This window comes from Schistocerca cancellata, chromosome 7 (assembly GCF_023864275.1).
Source record: "Schistocerca cancellata isolate TAMUIC-IGC-003103 chromosome 7, iqSchCanc2.1, whole genome shotgun sequence".
NCBI classification, from domain to species: domain Eukaryota; kingdom Metazoa; phylum Arthropoda; class Insecta; order Orthoptera; family Acrididae; genus Schistocerca; species Schistocerca cancellata.
Window position 1 is genome coordinate 341726949 of NC_064632.1, and position 12715 is coordinate 341739663.

Genomic DNA, 12715 nt, shown 5'->3' on the forward strand with positions numbered 1-12715 from the left:
GAAAGGTAGCAATATTCAGGTATATGACAGGAAAGCTCGTTCGAAGCAAGAAAGTGGAGTTAACCTTCTTTTTTCCGTTTGCCCAGGGAACAGCGCTAGTGTGTGTTATTCCTAAGGGGAAAAAGCAGTTTTTAACTAAGTTTTGTACAAGACATGCCCTTGTGACATATGTCCTGATATTCCGCGTTGTGACAGGACGATTAACATGGCCTCTAATACGCATGAGCTATGAGTACTTCTTCATCTTCAATTCTTTGAAACAAATATCTTGAATTGCAAGCTCAAAGCTTTCCGTATTTTGGAGGAATATAATACAGACAAAAACAAGGAAAAAAAGTGAAGTAAACATGGGCTCTACATTGCGTACCTTGAGAGCTGTGACCAGCTGTTCAGTAGAAGAGATCTTTTTCACAGTAGCGAAGATGAACAAGTGCTCATCACTCCTAAGGTGTGCATTTTAGAGCTCATTTTTACTAGACTTTTTTGCTTCGAACGATCATCCTGCGATGTACCTGTATATTGTGACGTTTCCTCCTGGTGTAACCTGTGTAACGAGCATAACGCGGATGTTGGTAATGCAGGTAGATATGCCCTCTACTGGGAAACAGGAAGGACCTGAGCGAACGGTCGCTGCTGTGCTATTGGTCTGTTAGATGTGCCCGACATTGAGTCAGCTAGTTGTGTGCGTCCGACTTCACTGTGCAGGGGGAGGAAGTTGAACAGCGAGGTCTAGTGCGGAAGGAGTGTCCGGAAGCGAAATATGTTCCCATATGTCTGCTGTGTATGACGAATACAGAATGTTACGCGCGTGTATTTGCGTGGAATAAATGATTTTGAGAAGGTGGGGTGCCACTGAAAAACAGCAGTCGACTAGGACAGGCTCATGGTGTCATTACCCCCTTCTGTCATTACTGCAGTGGATGCTGCCATCAGAAGTTAGCGACATCAGACAGAGGAAGACATTCGGCTCATGTTAAGCATCAGTCGCGGCAACGCTCACGCCGCCATGACACAGCATCTGAGGTTCCGGAAAGTTTGTGCGCAACTGGTTCTCCACAGCCTGACGAAGGAGCGTAAGTTGAACAGAATATGGACGTCATTACAGCACATGGAACGTTATTACCATGAAGAGTTTCGTTTCCTGCCTCGTATTGTTGTGGCAGATGAAACACGGTATCATCATCTTGAGCCGTAGGATAAGCTCAGAGCCACATGGATTCATCCCCACCTTAAATATCCAAAGCCATACACACCAGCTCGCGTCAGGGCCACATGGATTCATCCCACTTAAAACAGTCAGAGCCGTGCACACCAGATCCGGAAAAGTGGTGATGACCTTTTTCTGTGACTGCAAGGGCCCGCTCCTCATTGATTCCCTGACACACAGCGTCTTATTATCGAACAGCGGCAAAGATTGAAGCGCGGCATGAAGTCCAAACAGCTAGGAATAGTGATGGATGGCATCTTTTTGTTGCAGGATAATGCACGCCCTTATATTGGTTCAAAAAAAAAAAAATGGTTCAAATGGCTCTGAGAACTATGGGACTCAACATCTTAGGTCATAAGTCCCCTAGAACTTAGAACTACTTAAACCTAACTAACCTAAGGACATCACACACACCCATGCCCGAGGCAGGATTCGAACCTGCGACCGTAGCAGTCCCGCGGTTCCGGACTGCAGCGCCAGAACCGCTAGACCACCGCGGCCGGCCTATATTGGTTCCATGGTCGTTTCGGCTAGGTTGTAGAAGTTCACTTGGAAGCCCTCACACATTCTCATACTGTCCCGATCTCTCCCCATACGATTTCTATATTTTTGGAGCCCGAAGAAAGACATTCGTGGCTATCGACTGGCTTCGGATGAAGAACTGCACTCCTGGATACAACATGCTTACGTCGCAACTGCAAACATTTTTCACGAAGTCACTGACCGTGTCGAACACCGAGTGCCATGCTGCGGTGGTAACACCGATTCCCATCAGATCACCGAAGTTAAGCCCTGTCTGGCGTTGTTAGCACTTACATGGATCAATGGCCATCCGGTGTCGTGCCGACCACATGCCACTCCATCTACGCATCGAGTGACACCTATCGGCTGAAGACGACACGGCGGTCGGCCGGTCGTTAGCATTGGACCTTCCGAGGCCTGTTCGGACAGAGTTTGAGATCAACCGTCCTGTCTCACAGCGTGATAAATTTTAACCGTCTTGTCTCACAGTGGGATAAACATATTAGCAGTTACAAAATAATAAACAGTGTAGACACTTTTTTCCATCACTCGTTTTCATTTGACTGCCACTTAATCTCGTATATGATACACCAACATGAGCCAGGACGTGGAGCGAAGATTCCTATGGAGGGAGTATCCTAGAAGAGCCTTCAGCTTAGTGTCAGCTTCCGTATTTACAAGTATGGGAACGAAACAGGAATAGCTGAGAATGAAAGCTGCTGGTACGATATAGTACGATATAACTATTTGGAAAATCGCCAGCTCGCTATCTTCAGCCTTTGCAGATAACAGCAACGCCTCCATCCTCTCCAGGAAAGTACACATTCTAGCCCACATAATGGTGTACTGTCCCAAATGGGTAATGATACTGACATAAAACGATAATAATTATCACTACTGAACGCATATAGTGCAAACAAAAGAAAACAATAACATTGCCGTTATATTGTAACATTCAACCACAAAATAATTAAAAATGGATATATCTGCATCTACAGATATATCCATGGCCAGCCGGGGTGGCTGAGCGGTTCTAAGCGCTACAGTCTGGAACCGCGCGACCGCTACGGTCGCAGGTTCGAATCCTCCCTCAGGCATGGGTGTGTGTGATGTCCTTAGTTTAGTTAGGTTTAAGTAGTTCTAAGTTCTAGGGGACTGATGACCTCAGACGTTAAGTCCCATAGTGCTCAGAGCCATTTGAACCAATATATCCATGAATATTTGCAGTGCATGAGCTTTTGTTTTGTCCTGAAAGTAATTATTACAATGGGAATGACCAACGTATGCAAAGACTTCTCATTGCGCATACAGACTGTGTCTGGAGTACCACAAGGAAGTGCCACAAGAATGCCTAATAAAGACAGGTAATGATTTACACCATACAATGATCAAGCAGTGAAGGTAAGGAGAAATTTGAGAGGGAATTAAAGTTCATGGCGAGAAAATAAAACCTTCAACATTTTCTGATGAACATGGCAAAGAGCTTGGATAATCAGATGAACAGAATAGACAGTGTCCTGGAAGAAGTTTTTATAAGAAGAACGTCTATAAAAGTGGAGGAAGGGTGACGGATTGTAGCTGAATTACATCAAGCAGTACTAAGGGTATTAGATTCTGAAATAAGACACTGAAAGTGGTAGGCATGTTTTGCAATTTGAGGATAAAATAATTGTAGATGAGGATGACCATGCATTGCAGACTACAATAGTAGTTAGCAAACATTCCTAATACCGTACGTAACTGAAAATATAGAAATTTGTTATATACCTACATCATGGCGAATGTAAGTTTAAGTGTTAGAAAGTCGTTTCTGAATGTACTTGTTTGGTGCTTAGGTTTCTATGGATGTGAAATATTGACTATAAACAGTACAAACATTGACTATAAACAGTACAGACAAGGAGAGAATACATGCTTGTGAAATGTGGTGGTACAGAAGAATTCTGAAGATTAGACAAAAAAAAAATGGTTCAAATGGCTCTAAGCACTATAGGACTTAACATCTGAGGTCATCAGTCCCCTAGACTTAGAACTACTTAAACCTAAATAATCTAAGGATGTCACACACATCCATGCCCAAGGCAGGATTTGAACCTGCAACCGTAGCAGTAGTGCAGTTCCGGACTGAAGTGCCTAGAACCGTTCGGCCACAGTGTCCAGCGAAGCTTAGACAGGTAGATTGCAAATTAATGAAGACATACTGAGTTCCTTTGGGGAGAAAAGAGTTTTATGATACAGCTTGAGCTTGACTAAAAGAGTGGATAGGTTGATAAGAGGCTGAAGAGTATTCATATTTCTGACTGTGAAAGCTGATACTCAAAGTTTTCTATGAAAGTTTTCACAAGATGTTAGGTGTCTTTCATCGAGTGATGGCCCCATTGGTCCAACCTGATAAGAGTCCCAGCCACTAGAACAGTATTCGAGAACGATCTCTTCACTAGAAAATATGATTTCCCAGTGGTTTATCAATGAATTATATAACACCATTTGTTTTACATACAACAGTCTCTATACAGTGTGTCCCAGGAGAAATGGTCAATATTCAGGGATATGACATAAATGATCATTCTAACAAAAAAAGTCTCATAAACATGGGCTCTAAAAAGCATACCTTATGAGCTATGAGTACTTGTTCATCTTCACTACTGTGAAACACATCTCTTTTACTTAACAAACGCTCATAGCTCTTAAGGTATGCATTGTAGAACCTAGGTTTACTAGTATATTTTTCTCTGAAAGATCATTCCTGTCATACCCCTGAATATTGGCTATTCTTTGTAGGATATCCTATCTCAGTCTCATCCTACTTTTCTAAAGTTTTTGAAAAAATAATGTCCAAAAAAATGATGGACTTCATTGAAAAAAAAAGATTTACTAAGTTTAGCTCAGCATGGGTTCAGGAGGAACAAATCTACAGAAACTGCAGCATATAATTGCATAAATACGCTTTTAGAACTGTTAGATAGAAAACAACCCATAACAGGCATATTTCTGGATCTGTCAAAGGCTTTTGACACTGTTGATCACAAAATATTACTGGAAAAATTAGAACACTACGGTATCAGAGGAATTGCAAACAACTGGATTGCTACATTCCTAACCAATTGGATGCAGAGAGTCAGCATGAAATATACTAATAGACAAAGCAACTCAATAACCGAAATACTATCAAGTAATAAAACTGTAAAGCAAGGTGTTCCACAGGGCTCAGTATTGGGACTCCTACTTTTCCTCCTGTACATTAATGACTTGAGCCTGATTGTTGATGCACACAAAACAATAATTTTTGCTGATGACACAACTGTACTCCTCAAAGGGGAGAATACAGAGGCAGTGCAAAAAGCTGTGAATGTGGCTACTGATCAATTCAGCAACTGGGCAAAAATCAACAGATTAACTATCAACACCAAAAAGACAGCTTCCATGAACTTCCACACAACACAAAATGCAAATTCCTCTCAGCCATCTGTCACTATAAATAAACAGTCAATAGATACCAACACTGTTATCAAATTCCTAGGTCTCTGGGTTCAAGATAACCTGAAATGGAATACACATACAGGAAAGGTAAATGCCAGGATTTGTACTGGCTGTTATGCATTAAGTGTACTGAAAACATGCGCTAGCCTGAAAACATTAACCAGTGCATACTACGCTTATATACAAGCCCACCTAAAATATGGTGTAATATTCTGGGGAAATGCTCCAACTGCTCTGAGCACATTCAGAATCCAGAAGAGAGCATTGAGGATTATTAATGGGAGCAAACCCAGAGACTCCTGCAAACCCATCTTCAGAAAGTTAGAAATCCTTACACTGCCTTGCCTCTACATTCTTGAGACTCTAAAATTCTTCAGAAAACATATAGTGCCAACTGACCCCAGAGTCGTAAAAAATAATGAAATACATGAACACAACACCAGGAAAAACGCAAACCTGCAAGTTATACGTACAAACACTCAACTGTGTAAAAAGGGAGTTTTCCACATGGGCCTCCAACTGTTCAACAATCTTCCCACTAGTATTAAGTCCATCGAAGATAACATAAAATTTAGCAAAGCCGTGAAGTCATATTTGTTGTGTCACTGTTTTTACTCTGTAAATGAATACTTAGATCAGTAATCTTGCTGTTTGTGCTAAATTGAAAACATTGAGCAATATAATACATTAGAATACTATAGGCTTACATAATACATGTTAACAATGTTAAATGACATTTTCCGACATCTGCAACACTCTGTGTACCATCAGATCACATGGAATAAATAAATAAATAAATAAATAAATATAATTGCTCCACTTAAACACTGTTACTCAAATGTTTGTTTGACATGAATGATTCTAGCTCTGGCTCATTCATCCAGTACTCTAAAGGTACAACGTGTTCTTACATTTCATGAAGTGCGCAGCTTTTGTTATTCTACATTAAGAGCAAGTTTCTTGCCACTGCACCAGGTTGTTATTTTGTCAAGATCTGGCTGGGTATTACAGATATAGCAGATACAGATATTTCATACAGCAAAGACTGCCACTGCAAATACGTTATATGCTCACAAATATAAAATAATGGAAAAGCAACCATTCACTTATAGCAGATTGGTGCGTGGAGCACAGTAAAACATAATATAAAACAGCATTCACACTATCTTTCGAGCACTAACTCTTTTTCTGGCAATAAATTCATACACACAACAATCCAAACGCACACTCCAGTGGCTGTGGAGTCTTGCTGTGACCCAGGAATGTTTTGGGTGTCTGATGTGCCTATTACTACAAAAAGAGTAGTGCTCAAAGGCTAGTGTGAGTGCTGTTTCCTGTTGTGCGTTACTGTGCTCCAAGCTTCGATCCACTGTCGATGAGTGGTTGCCTTTCCATTATTTTATGTATTGCCCCATCCAGGAATTTTCATTATTGTTGTAAATTTTGGATGCTAAAGTGATAATTCCAAACTGGGAGAGTGTATTGTTTAACAGTGTAATGGACGTACGCCATGTGTGATTGTTTTAGGCACTATTAGGGGCAACATCCAGTATCAAATACTACATATTGAGAAAAATCTGAACAGCAGCTGCTGGAGGCTGAGGTATTGTCCCTCCTTCATGTAATTACACATACAATATTTCAGAAGGACAATGTCAAGGCACATGGCAAGGGAAAGGCATGTCTTCCTTGAAGAACACTTGTACCACGTTTCCCTTAGCTGCAAATTCACATGAATCAACTTGTTGTTTATGGTCCTTCAGTAACTAGTGCCGAACCACTTTGGGCTCACTAACTCTGTCTATAATTGCAGTAGTAATTGTAGTAATTATATTAGTCTGTGGATCACTTTTTAAAAAGACATGTATAGTGTTGCAGTTTTAGCACAAAGAAAACATAATTTGTATATACAGGTATTTACATAATTGCAGGTCTCATTTGACAATGAAGAGAAAGGTAGTCTACAATGGCCTACCAGTAGGAATTGTCCCATTATTTGTCTGAAGTAGTATACAATATTTTTTTTTTTTATTCCTTCTTGCAGAGAATTTATTTCATAATGGAAGAAGCTAGTTCTACACCAGTCTTCTGTTTCTTAACTCCATATATGGTTGCTGTACCACACTAATATTGGTTCACAGTCCCAATACTGATCAAACATACTCAGTTTTTCTATCATCACTGGTTGACCACATGCCTGAAAATGTCGAAAACTCATGATTTAAGCATTTCTGATCTAGATCAGTGTTGTACCTGACAGCTGGTAGCAAGTAGCATAGAAATAATGAGAGTTGTGATTATTTACATGGTGCTGCCATAAGCATCTCTCATGTGTGAACAAGTGGGAATTAAACCACTAGTAGGGAACAAAACTTTGGATCTCCATGCTTAACCCAACATATCATATCAGAGGTTTGTCCAATCTGTTTTATCCTTGTCAAACCATCCCCGTGTAAGTTTGATGTGGTTTTCCTAAATCCTTTCAGGCAAATGCTGGAATTATTTCTATGTTAACTAGTTTTCACAGACTAACCTTCCTTCTTTCACAATGCTGAAGCAGAATACATGGTTAAGTGCACAAAACTGATGGCTGAGTAGAGTGGAACACATTTTCAGAGGACAGTTCTCACTGTTGAAATCTGTGTGCCAGATGATGACAGAAATAAATATATTCTTTATACTGGAAGGTGTGTTTCAATTGAGACACTCAAGCACACCTTATGGTTCACAGTCCAAATGAGAAATCTGTGTTATGATACTTCTCAAAAATCTCATATAAAGATGCGAAACAAATACTATCAAAGAGATAGAGGGGCTGGCCAGTACTTACCTCAGCTCAGTACAGCCGATGGATAACACAAAACAGAACAGAAAATTTACATTCCTAGCTTTCGGAACTTTGTCCATGACAACCATGCCTCCATCCTTGCTACCCTCCCTGTTTACCTTTCTCTGTTGCTTCATAACCTGGGTTGTGAGTAACTGAACCCACTTTCCCTTCTTCCCTTTTTTCCGCTTTCTCCTCCATGATGAAGGAACAAAGTTCCGAAAGCTAGGAATGTAAATTTTCTGTTCTGTTTTGTGTTATCTATCGGCTGTACTGAGCTGAGGTAAGTATTGGCCAGCCCCTCTATCTCTTTGTTAGTATTTATGATACTACTCCTCACTTTATCTTCAAAACTCCCGAAAGGCAAAGATCTCATTCACTGTCTCTATGGTATTCACATTTTTAGTCTGTCAGTGTTTATTCTCATTTCTAAGTCACCCCAGTTTTTTTCTGGTAATGATCCATCAAATTTTTGTTGAGCATATTTAAAGTAAGCTCCCCATTATCTACATTACTATAGAGTTGAGCCTTTATGGACAATGAGAAAACATGGATAATACAAAATACAAGTGTTTTTAGAGGAAACAGATATTTTCTGCAAATGCTGTATGTCACATTTTGCATTTAGAAGTCCTCTGTGCTACTTACATATTACTGACTAAGGAAAATTTATTTACTAAAATACACTTAAAACAGACAGTATATTTCATATCACTTGCTTTCAGTTCACTTCCAGGATATAATGATCCAGTTTTACTGTTTATATTTTTATTCACTTTTTTCTGGACTACTGTTCTCATTCTCATTTTCTGGATAGTTGAAACACTGGTATAGTCAAGCAAATTTTGTCCTGCATCAAATAACACAGCAACACTTTTCAGAGTCTTGGTTTTAAATGAGATGGAAACCTTCAATGTTTACATCTGAGGGAAAAGCCTAAGCAAACATGTAGACAGGAAACTGGCTGCTGACATGTTAAAAGGGTAGAGTCTCAGCATTTAAACTAAAGGTAAATGGGAAACAATGGAAACTGTTTCATGGCTGCTGGGCTTAAGGCAGCGTCATCTTTCAGTAATAAAACACGGGTTATGTGCATAACAGTGTATTCTAAATGAAAATATTCGCTTCAGTTACAACAGATTACTTCCACACACACTATTGCAGAGTGAAAATCTCATTCTTGAATGGATAATTTATGCCCGAATAATTGAGAACTTGTATGTCACTTATATGAATTGCACTTACTTTTGATCCATGAGTTTTCTGTAATTTTGTTTTTAAGGAAGTGCTCCTTTTTCTTTGTTGCAGTTTGGGCTAAGGCAGCTCGATCTCTCTCTGCTCTCTCAACTGTGGTCACTTAATGAGAGCATCCAGGAGTTCCGGCAGTTGCTGCAAGAACAAGATGAGCGATCACCACCCTCTCCCAGCTCAGCTGATGAAGAGTTCTACTCACCACTGCCAGCAGTGCGGTACCCTCCACTTTCTGCTGTACCTGAACAGTACCGTCTCTCCTCAAGCTCCTCTGGTTCCAGTGTTGAGTATGGTGATGTGTGACTTGCACATGCTGTGGCCTGTTTGTGTGCTGCAAAACTGCTGAGTACTAGTGAAATTGCAAAACATATTTCCTGCAAGGTAAATGACTGTCTTTCGGGGTAGGATGTTGACGGATGTACTGCTGCAATCAGTTTCCCTTCTTGTGTCGATGGCATATGGTTTGATGGTGCCAACGGAATTGACTGATGTTGTGTACTAAGAATGATATCTCACACATAATGTTAAGATAAGAGCTATTCTAATGCAATGCATTGCTTTGCATTTAGATGTGGTTATGTGGGAGGAAACCTGTTTTGTTAAACCCCTACGTTGCAGGAAAGCTGAAAATTTGGGAGACTGCACATAATTGTGGTTTATTGTTTGATGATGGTAATTGCACTTAATATTATTTTAATTGCAGGAATCCAGTTTTTTTTTTTTGGTTGAATAGTATCAGACTTTGTTACTTAAGGTTTGTGATGCAGAGTGAAGTCTGTTTGATCATGTAAGGGGAAATAAAACTTAAATTGTTGAAATAGTAGGTATTTGCCTGTTATGTCCTGTTGTTTGGTGCCTCTGTTGTCTGTGGTTAGCCACTATTTGATTCTCCAACTCTTTCTTGGTCTATCTATTGGTGTTTTCCTTATTGGTCAACAATTCATTATTATCTTAAGCATCCTGTTTTTCATTCTCATGTCATAATCTCTCCATTTATTTCTGTAGTTAATGATCTGTGCATTTAGGCTTTTAACTTATAGTTCATGTCTGACTGTTGTACTCCTTATCATATCAGATAGTCTATAACAACCTGCTCTTCTTAGAAACCTCATTTATGCAGCTACTCTTCAGCACTCATTTCCAGGTGTTATTGTCAGAGTTTCACCGCCATAAAGTATAGACAGTATTCCTACTGTTTTGTAGAACTTCATTAGAGTTCCTTCTCTCACCATTTTACTCATTGTCGTGTATATAGTCCCATCAATATAACTGAACCTTTTTTTGGTATGTCTGTTTTGTTGTGAGAGAGACTTTTGTACACAGAAAACTCAACAAGTGCTGAATTACTATGTAAAGAGTCAATGGCAACATTTTGTAACGCAATGTGTGGTGCTAGGGATTGCATAATTGAAATTCTTTGTTTTCATGTGACAATTGTTTGTGTGCTCAATGATCATTTCTTGGTCAATGTGTGTATTATTTATTGCAAAATGAAAACAAGTAGCTCTACTTACATGTTAACTGTGGCCTATATAGTATTAAGATTTTCAAACATGGAAAATCGAGGATGGAATGTTATGAAGAGGATAGTAGCACCTCACCATATGGTGGAGATGCTGAATCGCTGATAGGCACAACAAAAAGATTGTCACAAGTGTGTGTGTGTGTGTGTGTGTGTGTGTGTGTGTGTGTGTGTGTGTGTGTGTTTGACAAAGGCCTTGCTGGCAGAAAGCTTATTGTGAAACAGTCTTTTTGTTGTGCCTGTCTGTGACTCAGCAACTCCGCTATATGGTGAGTAACAATTATCCTCTTCATAATAGTGTTAAGATTTTGTTAGTTATCAGCTGTCTTGCATGCAAAGATGAAGTCGGTTATTGTTTTGCAAAGACATGTTTCATATAATGTGGCATGATAGCAGCTACCTCAACACAAGACTTATCATTTGACATTTATGTCTGCACCAGGGGTATTTTTGGTGAAACAGATTCTTGACAAGAGTACAAAGACTAAAAGTGCATCATACACTGATTGACCTAGATTTTCAGAAATCTGGTAATATATGATGTGTTTGATACATTAAAATGAATATCACAGATGGTTGTGAACATACAAATAATTTTTCTTGTCCTGTGAGCATCAGTGCAACACATAAAGGCATTTTTTATTTTGTACAGAACAATATTTTGCTGATCTTCTGTGGGATGATACATTTTACAGGAATATGTTCAGGCAGATTGACACCTATCTCTTATTGAAATCTTGATTACTAGTAACTTCTTCTACTGGATAGTACCTAACATGGAGAAATGGAAGACACTAAAAACTTGATGCTTAATGTCAATCCAATTATGAGTAATTGTCACTTTATGAAAGTACCTTAACTTGTGTTCGTTTGTCTTCTTTCTTTTCTCTGTTACTCTTTGTCAAAAGCCTTGCTTTCCCTAGTGTTTGAGGGCAGCAATATCCTGTAGCACATACCATAAATCTGATTCAATGCATATTGATTAAATAGTAATGATATGCACTATGACAATATACTTGGCTATTTGTCACTGTTCTTGTATGCAACTAAAATGGAATTAGTGGTCATATGTTCCTTTATTTATCTGTCGTGTTAGTCAATATGTTAAAACTGTATAAATCAACAAATGATTTCTCTCTAAGTGACTTTTGGTTCAGTGCTGTAAATACATTAAAAATAAATATAAATTGGTTTTGAGTGTCACTCTTCATAACATTTTAATACACAGCTTACTTTTATAATTTAATTTCATTCTTCTGTTTTGCATCTCTCTTCTGCCTTTAGACAAGCCACACACAAAATATGTGTTGCAGAGATTGTGTTCTATTATGATATCTGAGAGCACCACAGATTGTTTGGACTGAGAAGCAGTACTTTTAATTTAACAGTAGCACTGATTGTATGCTATTAAGTTCAGTCATACACAGCAGTTCAGGATAATAATAATAATAATAATAATAATAATAATAATAATAATAATAAAGCAGTTAAGTCTAAAGTGTTTAGAAAAACTGAAATAAAGAGGTACAGTATGGACTAGTATTCACGGGCCACTTTTCCCAAAATGTGTTAAGATGGCAATGAAGTACATTTGTAACTAGCAATGATGTGTTATCCAAGGAAACTTATCACCATTCCTATTGGTTTTAGATTGTTTAAAATAAGTGTATTCAACTGTTGTAATAGCTATGGGATGTTTGTGCTCCTACCATAAAAAAAGAAATCTATGTTAGTAGGCGACTACTTTTTTTTATATTCTACCATCTAGTCCCTTTGCATTGCAAAATGAAATGCTCTTGCAACCGACTGCTTTAACTCATTTTTAATACATTGTTCATTTTCTACAGCATTAATAGATGTGTATTGATGACATATTGGTAACGAAAATTGCTTTTATAGTTTGCAG

The 12715-nt window shown here is 38.8% G+C and overlaps 1 protein-coding gene across 1 annotated transcript in view; it reads left to right on the forward strand.

The window, feature by feature from the left end:
* The window catches only part of LOC126092552 (leucine repeat adapter protein 25-like), a 232921-nt gene extending 220660 nt beyond the window's left edge, over positions 1 to 12261 (forward strand). The window contains exon 2 of the mRNA XM_049908212.1: positions 9345 to 12261. Within this exon, the coding sequence (XP_049764169.1) occupies positions 9345 to 9590 (246 nt within the window). The 3' untranslated portion in view covers positions 9591 to 12261. The remainder of the gene's footprint in view (positions 1 to 9344) is intronic.
* Positions 12262 to 12715: the final 454 nt, after the last annotated feature.